Below are 27,270 nucleotides of genomic sequence, written 5' to 3' on the forward strand. Positions count from 1 at the left end.
TTTTTTTTTTTTTTTTAGATGAAGCTTCGCTTTTGTTGCCCAGGCTAGAGTGCAATGGCATGATCTCGGCTCACTGCAACCTCTGCTTCTGGGGTTCAAGCAATTCTCTTGCCTCAGCCTCCCAAGTAGCTGAGATTATAGGTACCCGCCACCACAGCTGGCTAATTTTTGTATTTTAGTAGAGACAGGGTTTTACCATGTTGGTCAGGCTAGTCTCGAACTCCTGACCTTAAGTGATCCACCTACCTCAGCCTCCCAATGTGCTGGGAATACAGGTTTAAGCCACCATGCCTAGCCTCTTAAAATTTTTTAACGGAGTCTTGCTATGTTGCCCAGGCTAGTCTCAAACTCCTGGGCTCAAGTGTGAGCCACTGCACCCAGCCTACCTGTTTCAAACTAGTATAGTCTACCTTTTGATTTGAGAGACAGTGGAAAAGGTCTCTCCCTTGAAAAGAAATGTGCTTATTTGTGAAAAAGACTGAGAAAAGTCTTCAACTTAAGCCCTGTGAGTTTGCATAGTCATAATTAACATTTAAATTTATTTCAAATCTATGGCTTTTCTGTCATATTTAAGGAAAGTACAGGTTATTTTAAACTTAGATTATGCAAACAAAATTACTAGTAAATGTGCTGTTTGTTCTGAAGCTTAAGTTCTAAGGTAGAATCCCTGAGTGTGAAATAGTAGAAGGAGAGGAACATTTAAATATTATTCACACCATGAACAAATGAGCAATCTCTAAGCCATCCATCTTAGCAAGATTTAATTATGGGTTTTTTTTTTTCCTTGCCAGAATCTGCTGGCTTTGGTCAAACTACACAGACTACACCTCCAGGAGCTAGCAGGACAGTCATTAACGCTACACACTGTCACAAAATTAATATATGTTGAAAGCAGATAGGAAAGTCTGATGGATCCCCACAGGGATGCATTCATGCATTAGTCAATTATACTTTGGAAGAAAGCAAGCATGCCAGAGATGACTTCTGTAGGTAGACTAGTTAGTTTTGCCACAGAAGCAAAAGCACAGTAGTATTACTGATAAGGCCAACCAGAATGGTTTAATCTTTAGGGCCACTGGCCCCACAACAGCCATGTTGCTAATTCCATTTTTAGATTTATACCCAACAGAAAATTCTTGTACATGCGTACAAGAAGGTCCACTGCAGTACTGTTTTAAATAGTGAAAAAAGAAAAGGAAGAAGCCTAGAGGTCCATCAGCAGAAGAATGAATAAAATGTAGCATTTTTATTCAGATATGAGTTAAATAAACTAGATTTTTATGTATGAATATTGATAAATCTCAAAAAATGAGAAGCACATTATAGAAGCATACATATGAAGCACATTTAACATGTATAAAGTCCAAAACCACAAAAAAATCATATATTGTTTATAAATACATTCAAACACAGTAAAAATACAAAAACATGGGCAAGAGGATATGCATCAACTTCAAGAGAGTGGTTACCAGTGAGGAGGAAAAGGAGAGGAGAGTGGGATTAGCGAGGGATACAAAGGAGATTTAAAGGAGACTCTGATATTTTCATTTTTTTTTTAAAGCAAGAGAAACACTGTTACCAACAATCTCATTTCTAGGAAGGAAATGACTACACAAATATATAAAATGTACAAATGGGGTTTCAGAAAGCTCATTATCATTGTTGTTTAATAACTGAGTAATTGGTTAGGGTACCATATGCCAGCCCTTGTCCCATGCACATATAATCATTTAATCTTTGGAACACCCTTGGGAAAATAAGCATGATGAGTAATTTGATGTGTTAGTTTGGTACACAGATATTTGGTCAAACATCAGTCTAGATATCATTTTGAGTCTTTTTTAGATGTAATTAACATTTAAATCAATAGACTTAGAATAAAGCAGATGATATACCACAGTATGGGTGGGCCTCATCTAACTAGTTGAAAGCCCTAGGAGAAAAAGACTGAGGGATCCCAAGGAAAGAGAGATGTTGCCTCCAGATTTGAACTGCAACATCAACTCTTCCCAGGGTCTCCAGCCTGCCAGCCTGCCCTGCAGATTTCAGACCTGCCAGTCCCCACAATTGTGTGAGCCAATTCCTTACAATGTCTCTCTTGTCACACGCACATACACATGCATCCTATTGGTTCTGATTCTCTGGAGACCCCTGCCTAATATACTAAGACACTGCTGTTTCTACATCATACAGTTAGTCGGTTGGGCAAAGTCAGATTTGAAATTTGTCTAGCTCCTAAACTTGCCTCTTACAGGAAAAAAATTTCAAAACATGGGTCCTGCTTACAGATGGTCAGGAACATCATTTTAGTATTGTCAATGGATAAATTTTCATTTTTCACTAGACATCATCACTACTGCCTTTTGTCTGGGTGGTGCTTTATAGTTCCCAATGGCATTTTTATTAATTTTCATAACAAATGAGGTAGGCAGAGCAGATATTAATCACAACCACGCAGGAGGGAGGAAATGGGTCTCTGAGGTTAAGTGATTTGCTCGAGGTTAGTGGCAGAGACAGAGGGCCTGGGCCCCAGATTCCCTAGTCCACTGCTTTTTACTCTTAAGCTGCTAAAGGTCCCAGAGTGAATTCCCTATCTCTTCCTCCACGCAGCCTTGATGACAGAAGTTTTTTTCTAGTGATTTCCCTTATTAGATCAAGACCATTTTTAGGAATCCAGGAGGACAAAATACTACTACTGCTTTTCAAAAATAAGCAAGTCTCCTAAAGAAAAATCAACAAATGTGTCTTTGAGGGTGGGAGAAATATTCTAAGATAACTTCATTCAACTATCCTTATAGCACTTTATCCACCCCTCCATTATAGATCTTCCTTCGAAATTACCTGCAATTCAAGTACTTAGACTTAGAATATTAGGTAGTAGAACCAAGAGATGACAGAAGAGAGACAATTACACGAAACATCTCAACAGAATAATCTAACATACCTGGGACTGCCACAAAGAATTTGACAGCATCCCGGTGCCCATGGAAGCAAAGCTGTGCATGTGCCATTGAACAATAGGGTATAAAAGTCCCTGGAGTCACTTTATCGCTGTTTTCATCACCATATACACGGATTACACTTCCAGGACGATTTCCCGGTAAGCCTGAGGTTTTATTTGCTGCAACAGAAAAACCAAATACCAAATATTTTCCCCTAGAAAACAGTAATGAATGTAAAAGGTTACTGGTTAATCCTTATGATATTATCTAAAAGCTACAGCCAGTTGAGATAAAACAAGGATGGCAATGCCAATTCAAGACAAAGCTGGGAAAAAAAGAGATACAGCATGCTAGTTATTTTTAATTACCTCAGTAAATGGTGTAGGGGATTTTGCCAGTCTAGCAATAAGTAATCTTATTTTTTAAATACATCTATTCATTTAAAAAAGCATTTTAGTTAAAAAAAGAAAACAAATTTAAATCTTAGTGGTGTCTGTTTCATTTTGTTTTTAATGTCCATGTTAGAAAGCTAACCATTATACAGTTTAAAGTAAATGGGTATATTTTCAAATAGTCTTTCTTTATAGTTTATCTTCTGATTTTTCTCCCTCGCAGTAAGAATATTTCCCTTGAAGGGGTTGGTAAAAAGCTGTGCTTACAAGAATCCAGTCACTACAATAAAATAGTTTTTATTGATATCAGACTGATGGTGTGCTGCATTATTGTAAAACACCAGACTCACAAAACATCCCCATTCCATAGGCAAGTTAAGTAAATGAAAGAAATATGATCAGTAACAAGAGTAAACAATGTAAATTAATGACAGCTTAAGAGATGTTTCATGTTTATACTGGAAGGAAAGTAAAGTCTGAAAAAAAGTTCAGCTGCAACAAAAGATGATAAATAGACTAAGCTGCTGAGCAGTTTGGTGGCCATGTAACAAACATTAAAAAAAAAAGACACCTGCTGCAATGCAGTGACTGCAAGTGGATGACATTTAGGAACATTCAAAAGGATATTCTAGAGGAGTGGTAACAGCCTTATAGTGGCTATCAGAAGCCAGGAAGAAGAGCTTGGTTCAGGATCTGCACTTACCCCTCAGCCCCAGTAAACGTCCCTGGTGGAGGATTACGGCTAAAGTGAGAAAGGAGGAAAGGGGACATGGAGAGGTGCACGACAGGGAGGAGAGAATTACTGTGAGCCACCACTCTCAGTGTCTTCTATCTGGTAAACCTGGCGCTAAAAGCCCCTAACGAAATTAACAAGATCCCACTTGGCATAATACCAAGTAACACATAAAAGTTCTTCCCAAAGCTTCTATAGAATCTCTGCTCAAAAAAGAAAATCTGATTGATGGTGGTTTTGGGTTTTTTTTTTAATAATAAAGCAATGTTAGTGAATCTGAATCAAAATATTAAGAACTCAATGTGCAGCATTTCCTAATGCTAAAATTTCTCCTTTATTTCTCTTTTCCTTTCTCTCTCTCTCTCTCTCTCTCTCTCTCTCTCTCTGTGTGTGTGTGTGTGTGTGTGTGTGTGTGTGTGTGTGTGTGTGTGTTTTAAAAAAGAAATTCTGTTCCAATGATTATGCTAAAATGAAACTCTTATAAAGAACTGAAATGAACTCTAGGGGATCCTGGAATCTCTTCAGATATAAGGAGAAATCTAAATATGACTTGTAAGTAACCGCAGAAAAGACAACTGGGATTGAAAACTTGGGTTCTTTTAAAGGCTTCCAAAATAGCTTCTAGTCTTTGTCCCTCCTCTGGCCTGAAAAAAGGTAAGGTGATTCTGAGGTGTATATTTATTAATGCATTTTATGGTCTTACATTATTTGCTTTTAAACCATTCCCTGCCATGAATTTTGCAACACAAAACATTTACTTAATGGATGATTGATGTAATGGAACATCATATGAGAAACACACAAGGCATATTTTATTCATAAAAACAATAAATCACATTCTTTTTAAAATAGAAGATAGATGGAAAGCCTTGCTGAACTCCTGAGAAACTTCTTCCACAACTGTTTTCAAACCTCAAATAAGACAAATGGAATATCCTAAACTATCTGCTAGGAGATATGAAAAACTAGGATGAATGCCAGGTAGTGTTTCTGGATAAAGGTATATATAATAATGCTTAAAAAAGATGGACTTCAACTTTTATTTCAAAGATGAAATAGGACTGTGATTCCTTAATTGTAAAAAGGAGCTTCTCACAATGAAAACCTTTTAATTATGAGTATTGGTCTTGATACATGAAAACTTATTTTCCTAGAGTTTATAAGTTTCACTGAGTGAAGTTAACAATAGCTAGATCTTTGCCATCACTGATTTTCTGAGCTAACACAGATTTGAATTCCAGGCATAACTATTTCCTATAATTCTCCTATTTGTCCCATGGCAGTTATCTAAAAATATACTTACTTTCTGTCAATGGGATGGAGATAATGACACCGTTTCCTGTCCCCACCCACAAACGATTACAAGACACCATGAGAGCTGTGATCCTCACAAAAGAGAAGCCCAATTTTCCAGTACCTGTAAAGAAAGGAGGGAACACTTTATTGAGAAACTAGAGCAGGCACTGTGTTACATTCCAAGGTCCTTAGAAGTAGCAGGATTACAAAACAAAACAAAATAAAAAACAAGTAGCAGGATTGATACAATACAGAAGAAATGTGACTAGAGCTAAATGGATGTTTCCTGAAAGTTCATATCAAAATAAACTCTTATTGGGGCTTATTGTCTATCTGACAATTCAGGGTCAATGGAAAAAGAAAAGCTTAAAAGTGGGTAACATACCTATTAGTTAGAATTAAAGTACACAGGAAGTAAGGCACATCAGAACTGTGACATCGGATTTACTTAGGGAGCTGTAAAATCAAACCAACACATACAACAAAAAACTCCAGCAAAAAACAGTGAAGCTGGCTGGGCACGGTGGCTCACGCCTGTAAATCCTAGCATTTTGAGAGGTCAAGGTGGGACAACTGCTTGATCTCAGGAGTTTGAGACTACCTGAGCAACATAATGAGACCTCATCTCTACAAAAAGTACAGAAATTAGCCAGGCATGGTGGCACATGCCTGTAGTCCCAGCTATGTGGGAGGCTGAAGTGGGAGGATCATTTGAGCCCAGGAGTTTGAGGCTACTGTGAACTATGATAGCACCACTACACTCCAGCCAGTGCAACAGAATAAGACTTTGTCTCTAAAAACAAACAAACCCAGAGAAATCAAGTGTCCTTTGCTCTTATAAGCTGAAAAAGTTCTGGTTGCTCTTAAGTTTTCTTTGCATAGACTAAAATCTTTGTAAACAAAATCTACACTTTTCCCCTCAGTTATATACTTGGGTTCTAAAGCAGTTTAAAAATTTTAAGTGTTATATAAAAACAATTTAGGAAGAATAAATGCATTTTTGTATTTCAAGTTAACTTTTGCAACTGATCTTATTTTCAGTGACTTGATAGGCAAATTTATTGAACAGAAAATATATTTAAGAAATACACTAGTCACTCATAAGTTCTACTGACAAGAACTGTGGGCATGATCACAGAATCAGTGTTAGAAGGGGGCTTAACCACCATTCAGCCTATCCTGGGAACTTTTAACTTCCAGTCAAAGTACATCCCTGAAATTAGTTTGTGTTTGCATGTGTATACATAGCTAGAAATAAGGTTTTCTGAGGGCAGTAACTCTAAATGGTTGAAAACCACTGATTCAGTTCATTTTTCATGAAAGGATTCTTTTATGACATTCCTAATAATCATTATAGCACTGGGTCAGGTGCTAAAGATAGAGCAGGGAATAAGACAAAGATGGTCCCTGATCTTCATGGGATTTAGGGTCTGTAGGAGAGAGATCACAATAATGACAAGCCCATAAAGAAAAACTATGACAGGACCTAAATGAAGGTCTCTCTTGAATATGACAGGTAGGCTATGACCTGAAAGCTAAATAAGTTAAAAAGGGACCAAGAAGAACTTCCCAGGTAGACAATACAGCAGCACATGTGAGGACCCTGAAATGGGAAGGAACTTGTTGAGCTGTCACAGTGTGAGCAAGGAGAGTGTCTGAGAACATGTAAGGTCTCCCAGTCGTGTCACCTCACCTAAAGGCAAGAGTAGAGTGTGTCATGGTAATATCTGCACCTTGGTTATAGGCAAAGAACAGACTGGAATGGCAACAAGGAGCCCAGTTAGGAGGCTTATGGTTACCTGGGGATAAAAGGATAGTGGTAGAGATAAAGAAGTAACTGATTAAATATAGTTTCAGAGGCAGACTTGACAGTTCCTGATGGCAGATCAGATGTGGAGAATAAGAGAGGAGGAGTCCAAAATGATCCCAACTTTCCATCAAGAACAATAGGGGCCAGGTGCACTGTCTCATCCCTGTAACACCAGCACTCTAGGAGGCTGAGGTGGGCCAATCACTTGAGCCCAGGAGTTTAAGACTAGCCTAAGCAACAGAGTAAAACCCATTTCTTTAAAAAAAAAAAAAAAAAAAAAAAAGGTAGCTGGGCATGATGATGTGGGCCTGTATTCTAGCTAACAGGGAGGCTGAGGTGGGAGGATCACTTGAGCCCAGGAAGTCAAGGCTGCAGTGAGCTGTGATGACACCACTGTATTCCAGTCTAGGTGACAGAGTGAGACCCTGCCTAAAAAAAAAAAAAAAAAAAAAAAAAAACAAGGTAGATTGAAACATCTGTCTGACACTTTCAATGATAAAAGTTCACTATTCCTGAGGTAACTTAATTCATTGGTTCTACCCAGGATTTTAGGCTATTTAAAAATAAAAACAAGGGCTGAGTGAGGTGGTATGTGCCTACCTACAGTCCCAGCTACTCCGGAGGCTGAGGTGAGAGGATAGCTTGAGCCCAGGAGATCGAGGCTAGAGTGCACTATGACTGCACCTGTGCATAGCCATGCACTCTATGCTGGGCAACAAAGCAAGACCCCGTTTCAATAAATAAATAGACAAATAACATAAAATAATACAAAACACCCTCTTTGATTGGTAAAGATAAAACGCGTTGGAAGCTTACCTAACATTTTGCTTACATAAGGCTCAATGTCCACATCCTGTAGATGTTGATAAGTGTGTGCATGATAGAGACGGAGAGTAGAATCCAAGCGAATGGAGACCCACACGCCATCCCCCACCCATGCAAGCTGTCGCACTTGGCTCTCCTTCCTGGGATGAGCATCAAAAGATTTCTAGGAGAGATTGTCCAATCACAAAGTTAATTTTGCTACATAGGAGTACATATTTAAAACTATGCTAATTTGCACAACAAGTTAACAGACTATTAAAAGAGAAGCCCAAATATTACATATTAAACATGATTACTTTCATATACACAATTGCTTTCATCCTAGAATGCAAAACAAAATAAAGAACTAAGAACAAGATACTGGATTTCAGAACTATATAGGATATCAACTTATAAAAGCAATACTAACATATCCACACTATGTAACAATGTTCAACAGAAAGGCTTTCTTTCTTTTTTTTTTTTTTTTTTTTTGAGACAGAGTCTTTGCTCTTGTCACCCAGATTGGAATGCAATTGCACAATGTCGGCTCACTGCAATGCCTCCCAGGTTCAAGTTATTCTCCTGCCTCAGCCTCCCAAGTAGCTGGGATTACAGGCACACACTACCATGATGGGCTAATTTTTATGTTTTAGTAGAGATGGGGTTTCGCCATGTTGGTCAGGCTGATCTCAAACTCCTGACCTCAAGTGATCTGCCCTCCTCGGCCTCCCAAAGTAGAGTGAGCCACTGCACCCGGCCTAACAGGAAGATTTTATTTCTGGATTTTGCGTTGTTGCAGAGCCCCTGTGTTGAAATAACATCACAATTATAATTCATCAGGCTGGGTGCTGATGGCTCACACCTGCAATCCCAGCACTTTGGGAATCCGAGGTGGGGGATCTCTTGAGCCCGAGTTTGAGATCAGCCTGGGCAACACAGTGACACCCCAACTCTACTATAAACACAAAAATTAATCAAGCATGGTGGTGCATGCCTATATTCCAAGCTATTTGGGGGGGAGGACTGCTTGAGCCCAGGAGTTTGAGGCCAGTCTGGGCAACATAGCAAAACCCCGTCTCTACAAAAAACTTCTTAAAAAATCAGCCAGGTGTAATGGTGTGTGCCTGTGATATTAGCTACTTGGGAGGTTGAAGCAGGAGGACTGCTAGAGCCCAGGAGTTTGAGGCTGCAGTGAGCTATGATCACGCCCCTGTACTCTATCCTGGGCGACAGAGTGAGACCCCTGTCTCAAAACAAACAAACAAAAATGCCAAAATGTAATTAAACTAAAAGGAACCACACTGCTGTATATGTGTGTGAGATATAAGCTGAACATTTCCAATCCAAAAATCTGAAATCTGAAATGCTTCAAAATCTGAAAGTCTTTAAGTGCTGATGTGACACCATAAGTCACCCTGAATACATTATTTTTTTTTACTGCATTAATGGTGTATCATATTTTTGACTGTTATAAAGTATACGTGAAACATAAATAAATTTTATATTTAGACTCTGGGTTCCATACCCAAGATATTTCATTATCTATGTATATGCAAATATTCCAAAATCTGAAAAAATCCAAAATCTGAAACACTTCTGGTCTTCAGCATTTTGAATAAGGGACACTTGACCTATGTGTGGGTGGATGGATGGATGGATGGATGGATGAATAGATGAATGGATAGATGGATGGATGGACAGGCAGATAGATAGACAGATAGAACAGATATAAAAAACAAATACCAAGTGGTTAACTTTGGGACTTCTAGGGAAAGAAATGTGATTTGGGGGAGGGTGAAAATTTTAAGATGAAGCTTTCACCTTCAAATTTTCTTATCAGTTTTTTTATCCCTAAACAATTAGAATGCACTTATGTATTGTGGCAAAAAAAAAAAACCAAAACAAAACAAAACTTGTAAGAAAACAATACTAGGAGATTTTCATTTTTACAACAAATTCCCAGTGCAATGTTATTTCTGTCTGAGACACATATGTGGATGTGCCTGGATACACATAGGGAGGACAGGGAGGAATCCTCTTCTCAACCAATCCTCATATAACTAAACATATCAAGAATCATGTATTCAAACAGAAATACATATATATCTCTGGATACATGCACAGACACACATGTAAACATTCATGTATGAATCCTCTTTCCTTTTTAAAGAAGCCATTTCCTCCCCTCACAGTCATAAACGGCAAGAGAGTTGAAGTAACACAGAAAGCTAAGATATTCAAATACATTACTCAAGTGCCCTTAAAACACACAGAACAAGAAAACAATTTCTAAAGAAGCTGAAAATAATTATAGTCCAACAGTCTTTGGATAATACAAATTCAATAAATACAGAAAACATAGGCTGACTTGCCTCTATTTTCATGGCCTTTGGCTGCACCACATAGATTTTGTTCCTATAGCCACACCAGACTTTGTCATGTACCACAGTCATGCAACGGATGGAATGATGAGGCCGTCCAAGGTCTAAGAGGTGATAGTTTGATAAATCCCACTGCCCATCTTTAAAAGAAATAAAAGATTATAGTTAACACATACCACCTGCTACTCAATTTCAACACAAGAAACATTTTATTTGTTGTATAATTAAATTTATTGAGGAAGCACTCAAAGTACCATGTACTAAGTATATCTTTTATTTGCAGACTGAGTTCTTTTATTCCATAAGCTACCAAGTTGAAAGGGACCCTCAAAGATCATCTGCTTCAAACTGCCACCCAGTACCCCCTTTAAAACATGCTCACAAAAGCAGTGATGTGATAAATCAGTTACAAGTTATCTGTTTATCATATTTTTAGAATTAGAAATGACTTAAGGTTATTTTGGGAATAATGTCTCTCAATCACTTGCATTTTCATGTATTTTCTTGGGTAGAAGTTGAGGGTAACTCATTGCTAACACTTTAGGAATTATGCATACTACATTTTCAGTGATAATAGAAATACGAAGGAGAACCAGTCACCAGAACCTTGCGTTGCTTTCTTAGCTTTTGTGAGCACATTGCCTCATAAGGCAGCCATCCCATTTTCAGACAGCTTTAGTTGAAGAATATTACCCATACCTAGCTAAGTCTGCCTCTTTGTATGTAATTGCCCATTAGTCTGCAGTCTTGCAGAGTGGAAACAAAAGAATAAATCCAATCCAACCTTCTTCCTTATAGCCCTATGTCTTCTCCTTTCAAAACCAAGTATCTTCGGCATATGCTCTGTACCTACCACAGTTTATAGACCCTTCAACCTAACTCTGTTTTGTTGATGTCCATTGAAGATGCTGTTTTATCTAGCCTAGTAGAGCAGGATTATCACCAGTCCTGTCCTGAATACTTTTTTCTTTGAGGCTTAATACATTAAACTCATATCGAGTCTATAGTCAACCTTTAGGTCATTCTCACTATTCAGACTTGTCTCCCCATCTTGTTCTTCTGAACTCAAATGCAGGACTTTATACTGACACTAACTAAATGTATTTTACTTGTCTTATTCTGTCAATATTATTTTAATTCAGTTTACCGAAACATTTACTGTTTAATTTTTTTCTAGGCTTTTCTACTTATTAGCTGAGTGACCATGAAAAAGTGGCCAAAATGCTCTGTGCTTCAGTTTCCTCATCTACAAAATGAGGATGACATGGAACTTTCTTAATAATTTACTACGAAGATTAAATACAGATAAAGGGCTGAAAAAAGGTAAAATAGAGCCCTCTTGCTCAAAAGCAACTAACTGTCATCTACACAATGTTTCCCCAAGCCCAGAAAGATGGGAGATTTTGGGAAAAGCCTTTCTAAAATCCAAATTCACGGTACAGTATCTATGTTTCATAATACTTCCCAGATATACCAATCGAGTGGGTAGAAAATGATGTATCAGTTTTGGTTGACACATGTACCAAGGAGTTATGAAGGAATATATACATAAATTCCCTCTATTTAATTCACTCAAGTAGGGTTTCTGATACCACCCTCTATAGATGAAACAATGGTTTTAAAGGGGGAAAATATAAATAAGGTGACATGAAAATGATTAAACCGTACCCAATTACAAAATTCTTTTAAAAAAAGTCCAAATGTTAAGTGGACACAAATTATTTTTAAAACATAGGACATTAAAAAAAATACCAACTTTCTCCTAATTGCATAAGTATATGAACGAAAAACAAATGTTTCCCTATCACATTATTTAAAAGTACCATAAAATGCTAAACTACTTACCCATTGTGGTAAATACATTTTCTCTAAGATATCTGTTAATGTATACCTCCATGCAGGCACTAATATATTTACTGATGTTGTATATTGTTAGTATTTATTTTTTATCCTACTGAGTATCACTTCTTTAAAACATAATAAGCAAATCTACTTAAAAATGCTTTGCAAAGCAACAAATTAGTGTCCCTGTTATATATATATCTCCACTCACCCACTCCTCTGTGAAAGATTGCAAGGGTGCCATCAGCCAGGGCTACTAACACGATTCCCTTCACGTGTCTGTAAACAGGAAAGGGGAGTTCAGAACTCTCCATTTAGGAACACAGAAGGGACCACAGGGTACTCAACTAGTTCAGGGCCTCACAAAGGGCCTATCTGTGATGAGATGAGGAGCTGACATCAGAACATAAAGGAACAAACCGCTTTCTTCATTGTGCATGTCCTGCTATGAAAAAATGTCAGCTGAACTACACCAAAAGCATAAGTGATATCTCAGCTGTTTCACTTTCTGGCCCAAGCTTCTCCTCTCATCACAGACAATCAATACAAACTCCACAGACATGCACCTTGAGTGGAACCAACAGTGTCAGGTCTGTGGGCACAAAGACAAACTGTCTGATTTTATAGTGAACACACAGAAAAGAACTAGTAAATCAATGCCCCAGTCAACATACTTACAAACCATAAAGAATATTCTAAAATAGACATAAATTAATATGTATTGGTTCTTTCCTGCAGTACTAAAGAACTGAGGACTGAATCAAGCAAGTTTTCCTTTCTACTTGGTTTTCTATTATACAGTTTCATTCTCACTTCTTTAGTTCCATAAAAAGCGTTAAAAAACCAAACAAATATGGATACTAATTTAGTCATGAAATATGTATTAGCTTTAAAAGTCTTAAAACCTAGTTTATATTAAAATGCAAAGTTTTAACAAGAAGAATTTCGAAAATAAAACTTACACAATACTGAGAATCGAATCTTTAAGTTTAATGGAATGGAGACATTTCCTCCACTGGGCTACAGATGAATGGACATACAAACTGCAAGAACAAAGTCAACACTGGTAAGGCATAGAGAACATCAAGACACTGCATATATCTAATAATATCGCGAAAGTTCATTCAGAAGGAAAGAACAGTAACATAGAAATTTTAGGAAAAGGTGCTGCTGCTTTTGTACAATGGTCAGAAAAGAAAAGTGACAGAGTAGGCCTAAGGTAGAGAAACAGGCTGCTGAGCAAAGAAAAACATATGAAGACTGAAAAGCAGGAACTAGTGCAATGCACAGTCAGTTTCACACACTTAGTCCTTGGGCAAAGCTCTTTTTGTGAATTACCTTACCTGTCTACTACACTGACCTATAACTTTTGGATGACAGAGTGGCCTACATCAAGAAGTGGCAAACTATGGCCTACAGTCTGCCACCTGTTTTAATCCAGTCTGCAAGCTAAGAATAGTTTTTACATTTTTCAAGGTTGGGGGGAAAAATCAGGGGTATTTTGTGACAGGGGAGATTCATTTGAAATTCAAATTTCAGTGCCCATAATGCTCTACTGGAGCACAGTTACACTAAGTTTCCCAACTCTTCACTTTAGAGTATTGGACTCATACGGAAAAGATGCACTGCAGGTTGAGTAACCCTTATTTGAAATGCTTGGGACCAGAGGCGTTTGGATTTCTAAAGTTTTTTTTTTTTTTTCTTGAGATCGAGTCTCGCTCTGTTGCCCAGGCTAGAGTGCAGTGGCGCGATCTTGACTCACTGCAACCTCTGCCTCCCAGGTTCAAGCAATTCTCCTGCCTCAGCCTCCCAAGTAGCTGGGATCACAGGCACGCGCCACCATACTCAGCTAATTTTTGTATTTTTTAGTAGAGACAGGGTTTCACCATGTTGGCCAGGATGGTCTCCATCTCTTGACCTCATGATCTACCCGCCTCTGCCTCCCAAAGTGCTGGGATTACATGCGTGAGTCACTGCGCCCAGCCTGGATTTCTAAATTTTTTCAGATTTTAGAATGTTTACATTATATACAACAGTTGAGTATTTCTAATTCAAAAATCCAAAATGCTCCAATGAGCATTACTTGTGAGCATAATACCAGTGGTCAAAAAGGTTCAAATTTTGGATTACAGATGCTTGCAACAGTCATCTTGCTTAACCTTTGGAAATGTACAATTTCGTAAAACTCTCCCCATGACTGGAAAGTGAACAAACCATATAATATTAGTTGTCATCATCTGACTTTTCAGATTGTGATTTGTTTTGCCTATCCTCATAAAATATCCACTAAAAGTTGGGATTGGGCCTTCCTGCAGCCAACATGTTGGTTTAATCCCAGTTTTCCTGCCCACATTCTAGCCTACATAAATATTCTCTGTCTCTGTGTTGTTCAGGGTCTTCTATTTCTGGATCACCCCAATTTAAAAATTTTATGTACCTCTTCTTCCAAGAATATTATATAAAGGGAACATTCTGTGACAAAGAAACATATGGCTTACCATTCAGAACCAGTGCAAGTCTAGTTTACGTGGTAGTTGCAACATAACATCAAATTTTGTGTGTGTGTAAAATGCTTTGCATTAATATATACTTTTTGCATTTGTGTTTACCACATTTTACTTTCTTCTGATTTCAAAAGCAAAAGTACAACAATAAACATATTTTAACGTTAAAAGTGTTGGCACCTACCAGCCATTCTGAGCTCCAAGCCACATAGTTGGTAAAAGACTACTCATTTTCTGGGCTTCTTCTCTCACCAGGTCTTGTTCATTTGGTAGTACTGATATTGGATCTTTATATGCATCTGAGTCATTGCTGGAAAGGTGGGGCAAAAGGAGAGAAATCTGAGTATACTTAATTATAGTTTTCAGGGACTGAATACTTCTATACTTAAGTTAGTTTGTTTATTTTATTTACTTTTTAGAGATAGGGTGGCCCTCTGTCACCCAGGCTGGAGTGCAGAGGCACAATAAGGGCTCACTGCAGGCTTGACCTCCCAGGCTCAAGTGATTCTTCCACCTCTGCCTCCTGAAGAACTGGGACCAGAGGTACACACACTATCACACCTGGCTTAAACTTATAGTTAAAAATAAAAAACAAACACCAAAATTCCAGAAAAGCCAAGTCAATGCTTGTATCACATATTTCAACAACTGTACCAGAAATAACAATTTGGAAGCCCAAGAAGCAGATAAGATACTAAGGCATGGTAACTAAATACAGCAGTTACTATTCAGACTATTATTATGGCTGTCTCTTATTTTGGATTTTATCATAGTTTCTTCTCAGGTGAGAGAGAAAGGAGGGATACACACATATAAAAAGGAAGGAGAGGCCAGGTGTGGTGGCTCACTCCTGTAATCCCAGCATGTTGGGAGGCCGACGCGGGAGAATCACAAGGTCAAGAGATCGAGACCATCCTGGCCAACATGGTGAAACCCTATCTCTACTAAAATACAAAAATTAGCTGCGCATGGTGGTGTATGCCTGTAGTTCCAGCTACTCGGGGGGCTGAGGCAGGGAAATGCTTGAACCCGGAAGGTGGAAGTTGCAGTGAGCTGAGATTGTGCCACTGCACTCCAGCCTGGCAATGAAGCAAGACTCTGTCTCAAAAAAAAAAAAAGAAAAGGAAGGAGATATATAAACAATTATCAGAAATAATAAGCTAGAATATGTTTAATATTCTATCACAAAAACTTTCTTTTGAATTGCCAGGGCATATTTAGTAAAAGATACATAATCAGGCTATCAAATTCAAACATGACTTATTCTTAAATTAATACTTCAGGCTGGGCACAGTGGCTCATGCCTATAATCCCAGCACTTTGGGAGGCCGAGGTGGGTGGATTTCTTGAGACCAGGAGTTTGACACCAGCCTGGCCAACATGGTGAAACCTTGTCTCTACTAAAAATACAAAATTTAGCTGGGCGTGGTGGCACACACTTGTAATCCCAGCTACTTGGGAGGCTAAAGCAGGAAAATCACTTGAACCTGGGAGGTGGAAGTTGCAGTGAGCCAAGGTCGTGCCACTGCACTCCAGCCTGGGCTACAGAGTGAGATTCCATCTCAAAAAAAAAAAATTAAATATTACCCCATTTATGCCAGAGGTTGCAAGATTTTTTTGTGAAAAATCAGACCTTGGTGATGACCGTGAGCAGCAGGATATAACTCCCACAAGCTTAGCATTTCAATAACGGACCACTAGGCATAAATGGGTTATTAATTAATCTTGCTTACTTTATACACTAAGAATAAGAATATTAAACTTTAAAAAAGATCTAAAGAGACTCTCGCCTAGAGAGGATCTAGAAAAGGTAGGAAAGAAAATGAAATAATTCACTAAATGGGTCTAGATTAACCAATCCTTTAAAGAAGAGCCTAAAACAAATTGTTTTCTTTTGTTTGCTTGTTTCTTTTCTGACATGGGGGTCTTGCTCTGTTTCCCAGGCTGCAGTGCAGTGGTGAGATCATGACTCAGTGTAGCCTCCAACTCCCAGGGCTCAAGCAATCCTCCCACCATAGCTGAGACCACAGGTGCAAACCACCACGCCCAGCTAATCTTTAAGTTTTTTGTAGAGATGAGGGTCTCACTATGTTGCCCAGGCTGGTCTTGAACTCTTGGGCTCAAGCAATCCTTCTGCCTTGGCCTCCCAAAGTGCTGGGATTATAGGCATGAGCCACTGGAACCAGCTGAACTGTTTTTTAATAAAATATTTGCATGAAAACTAAATTCAAAAAGGTCATTCACGCCCATGTGGGAAACTCAAACAATGGCCAATTCTGCTGATAACTCGAGTGAAAATGAGAGTAGGAACGGGATTAAAATGACAAAGAGTTACCAAAAGAAGACAGCAAGTATTAAAAAAAAAAATCAGTCCAGGGGAGAAAATGAACAGGAAGATTTTTGACTAATATATAGTCATACATCTGGTAAAAACATTTTAGAAAATGATGGACAGCATATATGGTAGTGGTTCCACAAGATACTAGTGCTATATTTTTATAATACCTTGTGTACGTTTACATATACAAATACTTACCATTTTGTTCCAATTATCTACAATATTCAGTACAGTAACATGCTGTACAGGTTTCTAGCCTAGGAGCAACAGGCTATTCCATATCGCCTAGGTGTGTAACAGGCCATATCATCTAGATTCATGTAAATGCACTCTATGATGTTCATACAATGATAAAATCACCTAATGACGCATTTCTCAGAACATATCCCCATTGTTGAGTGATGCATCATTATACTTTTATAGAAAAGATTTTTTTTTTTAAGTTGGAAGGTGTATAGAATAAATGGGGGCAAATATCCACCAAAAATGATGGGGAGGGAATACATGAAGATATCACAAGAATACGTGTCCTTTAGTCCACCACAATGACGCTAATTAGTGGAAATATTTTGGCTGTTTGAGATTATTTTGGTTCCTTTTATTTGTGCCCTTCACCCAGCTTCCTAAGTTGTTGACTGATTATTATACCTTGACTGATACACTGGGGAGAGGTCTTCTGGGATCTGAACTCCCAAAGGATCTGTAAAGACATGCTCTGTGTAGACGCCAGTTTGGGAGATGTCCACGGTGTCTTCAGCTGACCCCGCATTGCCTTCTGTAGCTTCAGTTGCTTCTTCTGCTGTTGGAACATTTTCATCAACCTCACTATTTTCTGCTTCCATTTCTACAAAGTAAATAAAACACTAACTATTCCGAGTCTGGTCTTTTCTCCTCCAATTATTTCCCAACACAAGCCCCTGTTATAGAATTCCACTCCATCTACCCACTCCTTCACACTGTATCATGAAATTGAGAATTCTTGATTCCATTTAATAGTCGTTACAGCATCTTCTTTCAAGTTCTTTCATTCTTGTTACTTTAAGATCTAAATTAAGTCCACAAAGAGGCATCTGAGGGTAGCCTTGGACTCTATAGAGATGTCAGGTAAAGAGAAAGGATATACCTGGTGGTTTTTCCATCACTGGAGAAGCACCATTGGTACTAGGGGAAGTGGCAGCTCCTGTCACACCTTCTGCAGAACAACCAACCACCGTGATGCCTCCTAACAGACTGTCTGTCTCTGCTGAGCTGTTGCTTGTCATGCTTCCACATAAAGATGCTTTGTCTACCTGACCAGATTCTGAAAGATCTTCTCCTGCAGGGTAGTCTGTTTCTCGTGCACCTGAAAAATAAATCTTCTTGTAACAGCAAAGTAAACTTCTATAAATAACATTTTCTTCACTAAAACAATTACAGGTTTGAAATGAGAGTACGCAGGTGAGATGTAAAACTACTTGAATACAGGTAGCCTTAAATTTATGTAATCAAATCTTCACAATATGGGAAGGTAACTTAAAAAATTAAGATAATACTTCTATTAACACAAGTCCAAATAACCATGAAAATGTCAGAAATGAAACTACTGTTCTTTTTTTTTTTTTGAGACAAAGTCTCACTCTGTCACCCAGGCTGGAGTACAGTAGTGCAATCTCAGCTCACTGCAACCTCCGCCTCCTGGGTTTAAGTGATTCTCCTGCCTCAGCCTACTGAGTAGCTGGGACTACCCGTGTGAGCCACCACACCCGGTTAATTTTTGTATTTTTAGTAGAAACAGGTTTCACTATGTTGACCAACCTTGGTTTTGAACTCCTGGCCTCAAGTGATCCACCCACCTCAGCCTCCCAAAGTGCTGGGATTTCAGGCATGAGCCACCGCGCCCACCCAACTTCTGTTCTTAATAAGCTCCTCAGCAGCCACAGAAGGTTAAAAACAAACTAATTATATCTGCGTCAGCCAACAAGAAATTCTATTAAATCATCAAGATTACTACTTGAAGTATAAGCTTCTATTACTGTTAAAAATTAAATACTCCAAGTATATACAGTGACTTAGATATTAGTAAAACATTTAAAAACTAGGCATTTATAATATAATGTAAAATATTTATAATACAAAAATAAATCTCATTTAATTCAGAAAATCGTTTTATTTATATCACACTAAAAACTTTTGTTGCAGCAAATATATATATAAAAATGAAATTTACACTTTAACCATTTAAAAGTGTGTAATTCATTGGCATTAATATTTACAATATTGTATAGTCATCACCACTATTTTTTTTTTTTTTTTTGAGACAGACTTTCACTCTTGTTGCCCAGGTTGGAGTACAATGGCACAGTCTCTGCTCAATGCAACCTCCTTCTCCCAAGTTCAAACAATTCTCCTGCCTCAGCCTCCCAAGTAGCTGGAATTACAGGGGCCTGCCACCATGCCCAGCTAATTTTTAGTAGAGATGGGGTTTTATCAGGTTGACCAGACTGGTCTCGAAATCCTGACCTCAGGTGATCCACTCGCCTTGGCCTTCCAAAGTGTTGGGACTACAGGCGTGAGCCACCATGCCAGCCTTTTTTTTTTTTTCTTTTTTTTAAAGACAGGGTCTTACTCCCGTTGCCCAGGTCAGAGTATAGTGGTGCAATCACAGCCATTGCAGCCTCGGCCTCTCAGCCTCAGCTATCCTCCTGCCTCATTTGTTGATGTTTTGTGGAGACGAGGTCTCGCTATATTGCCCAGATTGGACTTGAACTTCTGGGCTCAAGCAATCGTCCCACCTTAGCCTCTGAAAGTGCTGGGATTATGAGTATGAACCTTCATGCCTGGACTATTTCTAAAGCTTTCCATCATCTCACACAGAAACTCTACCCATTAAACAATAACTCCCCATTTTTATCTCCCTCACTCCAGCCTCTAGTAACCTCTAACGAGTTTCTGTCTCTATGAATTTGTCTATTCTAGGTATCTTATGTAAGTGGAATCATACGATATTCATCCTTTCGTGTCTGGCTTATTTCTTTTGGCATAGCATTTCCAAGGTTCTTCTGTGTTACAGCATGTGTGAGAACTTCTACCTATAGTATAACATACTGTACTCTTAAAAATTTATTAAGAGGACTGGGCATCCCAGTACTTTGGAAGGCCAAGGCAGGCAGATCATTTGAGCCCAGGACTTCAAGACCAGCCTGGGCAACATGATGAAAATCTGTCTACAAAATGTATAAAAAACTTAGTCAGGTGTGGTGGTATGCGCCTGTGGTCCCAGCTACTCAGGAGGCTGAGCTGGGAGAATCACCTGAGCCCAGGAGGTCATGCCTGCAATGAGCTCTGACTACACCACTGTACTCCAGCCTGGGCAACAGAGTGAGACTCTGTCTAAAAGAAAAAAGGTGGGGGCGGGGGGGGGGGGTAGATCTCATATTAAGCGTTCTTACCACAACAAAAAAAAATAAAACATAAAAAAGAACTTCATTCCTTTTTGTGGCTTAATAATATTCCAGTGTATGGATATATCAGATATACCTCTTTAAACTAATGTTTTAACATCACATAATGTTTAATCCAAAACTTTAGAAGGCCTTTCCTTATTAATTAATCCAAATAGTCCTCTGGCTCCCAGTTATCTTCTCATATTACCATTGTTTTATTTTATTCACAGTATTTTTCACTACCTAAAAATACCTCCTTTATTCAATGATTTCCAGTTTGTTTTTTAATCTTCCCCAACTGGAACACAGGCTTTATGACAGCAAGGTACAGAACTACATCTTCAGCTATCACATCAGTGCCCAGCAGGTAGATGTTGTGAATGGAGGGGAGGGCAGAGAAACTCATGACTCACTCTTACCCGGCACACTTGCAATGCATAGAACATGAGAGTTGCAAACAGTGAAACTGTCTAGGATGTTGCCAGGTTGAACAGCATCAATAATAAGAACTTTTGTAGCTGAATGAGTGCTGGTACAGATCCAGACTAAACTGGATAATTCTTCTTGATTTTTTAACTCCTTCTGCTGTTCCTGTATAGACAAGGATGGAAAATGTTTAAAATGATATGTATGTGCAAATATTCATAAGGTAGTGCTGTTACAGTAAAAGGCAATACTATTTCAAATTTATTTTCAGATTATTTGAAAGGGTAAAAATACAACCACTGATATGGTTTGGCTGTGTCCCCACCCAAATCTCAACTTGAATTGTATCTCTGAGAATTCCCATGTGTTGTGACAAGGACCCAGGCGGTGGTAATTGAATCACGGGAGCTGGTCTTTCCCATGATATTCTTGTGATCGTGAATAAGTCTCATGAGATCTCATGAGTTTATCAGGGGTTTTTTGCTTTTGCTGCTTCTTCATTTTCTCTTGCTGCCATCACATAGGAAGTGCCTTTCACCTCCTGCCATGATTCTGAGGCCTCCTCAGCCATGTGGAATTGTAAATCCAATTAAACCTCTTTTTCCTTCCCACTCTTGGGTATGTCTTTATCAGCAGTGTGAATACGGACTAAAACAACCACCTATCAATATTAATTAGCAGATGAAAAACTAGCAGTTAGGCAGGCACAGTGGCTTCCGTCTGTAATCCCAGCACTTTGAGAGGCTGAGGTGGGAGGATTCCTTGAGGCCAGGAGTTTCAGACTAGCCTGGTCAACAAAGTGAAACCCTCATCTCTACAAAAAATAAAATAATTAGCCAGGTGTGGTGGTGTGGGTGTATAGTCCCAGCTACTCGGGTGGCTAAGGTGGATGGATCACTTGAGCCCAGGAGGTTAAGACTGCAGTGAGCCATGATCATGCCACTGCACTCCAGCCTGTGTGACAGAGTGAAACTCTGTCTCTAAACAGCAACAAAAAAAACTAACAGGTAAAGCAGAACAATGATAAACTCTTCTATTGTCTTGATCACTGAAGTGATTACACAGGGGTATAGATTTGTCACAACTCTGACCTATATCCATTTCAAGTGCACACTTTATTGCATGTAAATTATACCTCAATAAAATTGATTAAAAGAGTGCTGAGGGACAGTAAGCCAGGGCGTAATAATCCCAGTTAGAAACTGGACCCAGAGGTGACTTTTGGATGAAAGCATTAAACAAATAGTCTCATAAACCAGGTCAAATGTTAGTACATACACTTACCTTCAGTTCCTGATCTAACTTATCTAAACTACTCTGAGAGGCACTTCGCTGTTCACTGCCTTCTGTATCCAAACCAGCAACATCCTTGTAAAATACACTTGCTCCAACAACAGAACCACCATCTCTGGTCTTCCCACCAGATAAATTGACTCCAACAGCACACCACAGCTTCTCAGGTGAAAAAGAAAAGAATATTAAGTCTAGATGTGTTTAGAATTTTTCATCTTTTCTTAAAATAACTGATATTGTAAATACAGGTCTTTAATACCGTCTAAAATTATAAAATGAACAATACCACCATAGAAGTAACACTTATACTTTTTTGGTTTTAGAAAAAAAAAAAAAAACACTACCCAGAGTTTAGGAAATATCTCCTTTAACTTCACAATGAACTTACCTTCATTGATGTATCTTTTTCATCTAGAGGTCTGAGATAGACAGGCACAGGTAAATTTTTCATCTTATTTTCACCTTGACCATTGGTTACCTAATAATGGTGGAGGGAGGAGTGAAAAAGGCACATTAGTAAACCTTATCAAAAGTGACTTTCTTACAAATCCACTGAAACATGGGCAAGCACTGATGTTATTTATTCCTTGAAATCAAGTTCAAGTTGATTTTGCTTCTTTCTTTCTTCCCTTTTTTTGGGGCCGGGTGGGGGGGGTTGCGGAGGGACAGGGTTGCTTTACTGCCCAGACTGGAGTGCTTTACTGCCCAGGCTGGAGTACAGTGGCTCGATCACGGCTCACTGCAGCCTCAACCTGCTGGGCTTAAGTGGTCCACTCCCACCTCAGCCTCCCAGGTAGCTGGGATGACAGGAAAGTGCCACCACACCCAGCTAATTTTTTATATTTTTTTGTGGAGGCAAGGTCATGCTATGTTGCACAGGCTGGTCTTGAATTCCCTGAGCTCAAGCCATTCTCCTACCTTGGCCTCCCAAAGTGTTAGGAGTACAGACATGAGCAACTGCATCAGCCAATTTTGCTGTTCTCATTCAAAAACCAGAAAAATCAAGTTAAGCAATTCGATAAACAGGATACAATGGGAGCTCAAAAAGCAGCTCTAATTAACACATATGTGCCCATACACACACGCATACATGTTTGTACACAAACATGTGAGTCCTTTGGGGGTAGGAATTATGGAGTAGACAGCTAGAAGACTTGAACTTAATTTTAAATGAACAGTTTGAAAAGTTCCATGTCAACGATTTTTTAAACAATGATGATGGTTTTTTAAAAAATGAAATCTTCAAATATTAAACCAGAATTGCTCTGGTTAGAGCAGAGTGGATACCGCAAACTCCATGCACTTAGCCACCCTTTATTGACTCCTCCTCTCCTAACAGACTCAGAGCATTTCATTTGAGTTCAACAGCTATAGAAAACGGCCTGAAAACCACCACCCTCCAAGCTTAAATGTGTGCCCAGTCCATGAGGCTGAGATGAGCAGAACGGGGATGTGTATGGTGAATCCTTCATGCCCAGGCACACTCATCTCACCCTGTTATTTCCTGCTGGATCCTCTTACCACACACACATATTACCTGCTTGTACTTCTGAGGCAGACTCCAGCCAAATGCCTGCACTCTACCATCTTCCTTCTGAACATGTGCTTTTACCTGACGATACTGCTCTCTTTTTTGTTCTCTGCGTGAGGCTAAACTAGCTTCAGTTCTAAAAGGAAAAAAGATTTCCCTTTTTAATTAAGTGAATACAACAACAGTTTTCTCTCTCCTCTGTCACTAAAACAGCAAAAACAAAAAGGATGATTTCAAATTAGTTTATTCCAACTATCACAGCTCCTTAAAAAGTGTTATACTAGGCTGGGTATGGTGACTCATGTCTGTAATCCCAGCACTTTGGCAGACAGAGGTGGGTGGATCACCTGAGGTCAGGAGTTTGAGACCAGCCTGGCCAACACGGTGAAACTCAGTCTCTACTAAAAATAGAAAAATTAGCTCAGCATGGTGGCACACACTTGTAATCCCAGCTACTCAGGAGGCTGAAGCAGGAGAATTGCTTGAATCTGGGTGGTGGAGGTTGGCAGTGAGCCAAGATCGAGCCATTGCACTCCAGACTGAGTGACACGAGCAAAACTCCGTCTCAAAAAAAAAANAAAAAAAAAAAAAAAAAAAAAAGGGTATACTAAAGCTGGTCTTTTTAAGTTTGTGCAGTGAATTCAGTGCCCAAGCTTTAAAAGGTTAGCAAGCAGCTTTGTTATATTAAATTGAATAATCAGCCACCAAATTTCTAGCCAGTTTCAGATGCTGGCCATATGAAAGGGGAAAATTCTTAAGTATTTTTGGCTTTTTTTTGTTGTTGTTCATTCAACAAGTATTTACTGAGAATATACTAATGCTAGAAAAAGTGTTAGAAGTGATTTAAAAATTAAGTAAATCAATATCTGCTTAGGAAGACTAATATAGGTTAGATTTCAGATCTCATTAACTTGTTTCAGAAGATAAAAATGCAAACTGACTTGGTAAACTTTGGAGTTATAAGGTAAAATATCATTAAAAGGATTCTGAAAATAATTTGCCATTCTGAAAATAATTTGCCATTCTTTCGGCCATTAAAATTTTCGTAAGATGACTTACTATGTATATACACCACAGTTAACAAATCTACCTATATGTCAGATACTTTACAGATAATTGTATAATTGGATCCAAACACTTTTGAGATAGGTTATCAAATTAATTTTACAGACAAAGAAACTGGGGGCTGATAGGTTAATTTGCCCAACTGTTTGTACCTAATGAGTAGTAAAGTCAGGATAAAAAACCAGGTCCTTTGTCACCAACAGAAATGTTCAAACATTTAGGATAAAGTCTCATTTATCTCTAAACGCCTTTAACATGTCTATTAATAAGTATCTATCAATGTTATCATACCAGCCAAAATGAGGCATTTAAAAAAATTCTTCTTTTATAAAAACTGAAATGCAATTTTCATAAAAACCGTTAACTACAAGTAATTTACTTGAAGGCAGCCAAGTTACAGAAATGATTTTTTATAGATTTATCTGAATCCTTATAGCTAATAAGAGGCCAAGAATATTCTGAACTATTAACTTATTTAGAGCATAACCATTAATCTGGAAAATACTTACTCTTCACTAAGGAAATCAAAGGCTTTGGACTTATCTCCAGGGAGCTGAGATAAGGTGCTGCTTCTTTTCTTGACAGAAGGAGTAACATGAGAGGTGGGTGCATTGTACTTCAGATTAACAGGTGGTTCAGGCTTCTTAGTTGTATTACTTGAGGAGCTGAAAAGTCGGCTGAAACTAAAAGAAGAAAATGTGTCTGTGTGTCACATGTAGTGTGAGGAACATCCTTGACTTTCCACGAACTTTTATGCTGAGAAAATTTCAGAGCACTTTTACAAAGCAATGAGTTAGAAATTGGCAAAAAAAAAAGTTTTTGTAGTCACACGATGCAGCCTTAGCAGTAACTCATGGCCAAACTCAGACATTCAGGGAAGAGAAACTATTGCTTAGAATTGCAGTACCTGTTCCTTAACTAGCAATTTCCATAATGAAAACAAGAAGCTCTTAAGTAGAGGAAACATTTCCTACTGAATAAATAATATAAATTAGTTTTTTTGCTAGCTCCTTCTTGGTGCAAGGTAAGAATGATTGTTAAACAGCAAGGTTATGGCTTTGTGATGTGAACAGAAGCTTAGTATGCCAGTTCTAAAAATAGCTTATTATAATCAAGTACTAGAACACATATTATCATGTTAACACACATCTTATACATTTTCTGATTAAGCTCAATTTAAATAACTACTTTCAGGTCATCTTTTTAAAAAATTGACACTTCCATTAAACAGCAGATTCACCAAAAAAGGGTAAGTTTTAATCACAGTAAACACATAGTACTTCTGGCACAAACATACTTCAAGCCCAATACATACACAATACTACTCAAACCCGACAAGCACTCAATTTCTTATCTTCACTTTGTCAAGTTTCTTACAATCACAAAACCAGCCAATCAGAAACTTACTTAATGGGGATCCAGGTCATTATCAAGTCTATGAATAATTCCCCATTATTTTAATTTGGCAGAGGATTGCAACAAATGCATAACCAACATGATGCAGCTTACGATACCATATTTTTTGTCCCTGAGAACAGCCTTACCGAGTTGGCACACTATATATTAAAATAAAAAAAAAGTTCAGTTTTGCTACTTAACCCTTACCTGTAGTTTAAAAAAAAATGAAGGAAAGAAAATTGACATAAAATCATTCTTGGAAATAAATTTTGATTGTAATTATCTTGTTTCAAAGTGCTCTAAATCTTTGTTTTTCAATACTTACAACTGCCAAATGCTTGATCTTTTTTTTTCCTGCATGGCTGGATTTTCTCGTGATGCCCTACATTCAAAAAGAAAAGAAAAATATGTTATCAGTGAGGTATCCTACCTTTCTTTCTGAAGAACGAGAGATCCAAGAAGTTCATGGGATACACAGAGGAGAGTCAACAATTAAATTCAATAAACACTGTAGTTACCTTGATCTACCATGTGTCAGTCAATCTGCTAAAAGTAATTCTACGAAGAGAAATAAAATAACATCCCTCCCTCAAAGAGCTTAATTTACCAAGAGAGGATTGTAATAACTGTTAGACAAATAACCAACATGCCTGAATAATATTTAAAAATTTTTATTGAAAAGATACCCTTTCCTTTTTATTAAAATATTGCCTTGTAAATTCCCACCTTTACAGAAAAGTCTCTATCGTCTGTACTCACAGCTGTCACAAAATAGCTTGAAACTTTAGTATTCTGAGGGACCATTTTTCACAAGACTAAAACTTTTCCGTCACCGAAAAGATGACCTCAGCAGAGAAGAGGATAAACTGGATTGACAGGTAATTCAACACAATTTCAGAAAATAAGATATTCCAATTTGATTAATAAGGTGGTAGGGATTCTGACATCATAATTAGAGCTCCCCTTTCACTACTTTTTTGTTAAGAACTAAATTTAAAACATTCTTTAATTCAGTGAAGAAGCTAAAAGTAAGCTACTATTTCCTTCAACTTGTTGACTACCACTTGGCTGCTAGAGTTAAAAACAGCAA

General features: G+C 38.2%; 1 protein-coding gene across 16 annotated transcripts in view; it reads right to left on the reverse strand.

Annotated features, from left to right (window-relative positions):
- SPAG9 (sperm associated antigen 9) overlaps positions 1 to 27,270 on the reverse strand; it is a 148,198-nt gene that overhangs the window by 10,919 nt on the left and 110,009 nt on the right. For 9 of the 16 annotated variants that reach the window (XM_017540180.2, XM_017540191.2, XM_017540187.2 and 6 more), the window contains 16 exons: positions 26,506 to 26,562; positions 25,292 to 25,465; positions 23,724 to 23,853; positions 22,575 to 22,664; positions 22,178 to 22,345; positions 20,887 to 21,058; positions 18,169 to 18,387; positions 17,694 to 17,889; positions 14,892 to 15,017; positions 13,166 to 13,246; positions 12,415 to 12,482; positions 10,353 to 10,501; positions 7,990 to 8,161; positions 5,371 to 5,484; positions 4,038 to 4,076; positions 2,945 to 3,121 (listed from right to left, as the gene is read on the reverse strand). In XM_017540180.2, the coding sequence (XP_017395669.1) occupies positions 2,945 to 3,121; positions 4,038 to 4,076; positions 5,371 to 5,484; positions 7,990 to 8,161; positions 10,353 to 10,501; positions 12,415 to 12,482; positions 13,166 to 13,246; positions 14,892 to 15,017; positions 17,694 to 17,889; positions 18,169 to 18,387; positions 20,887 to 21,058; positions 22,178 to 22,345; positions 22,575 to 22,664; positions 23,724 to 23,853; positions 25,292 to 25,465; positions 26,506 to 26,562 (2,132 nt within the window). The remainder of the gene's footprint in view (positions 1 to 2,944; positions 3,122 to 4,037; positions 4,077 to 5,370; positions 5,485 to 7,989; positions 8,162 to 10,352; positions 10,502 to 12,414; positions 12,483 to 13,165; positions 13,247 to 14,891; positions 15,018 to 17,693; positions 17,890 to 18,168; positions 18,388 to 20,886; positions 21,059 to 22,177; positions 22,346 to 22,574; positions 22,665 to 23,723; positions 23,854 to 25,291; positions 25,466 to 26,505; positions 26,563 to 27,270) is intronic. The other 7 variants (XM_017540189.2, XM_017540186.2, XM_017540184.2 and 4 more) reach the window with 2 other exon arrangements.

The sequence above is a fragment of the Cebus imitator genome, unplaced genomic scaffold (assembly GCF_001604975.1).
Source record: "Cebus imitator isolate Cc_AM_T3 unplaced genomic scaffold, Cebus_imitator-1.0 Scaffold123, whole genome shotgun sequence".
In the NCBI taxonomy this organism is placed as follows: domain Eukaryota; kingdom Metazoa; phylum Chordata; class Mammalia; order Primates; family Cebidae; genus Cebus; species Cebus imitator.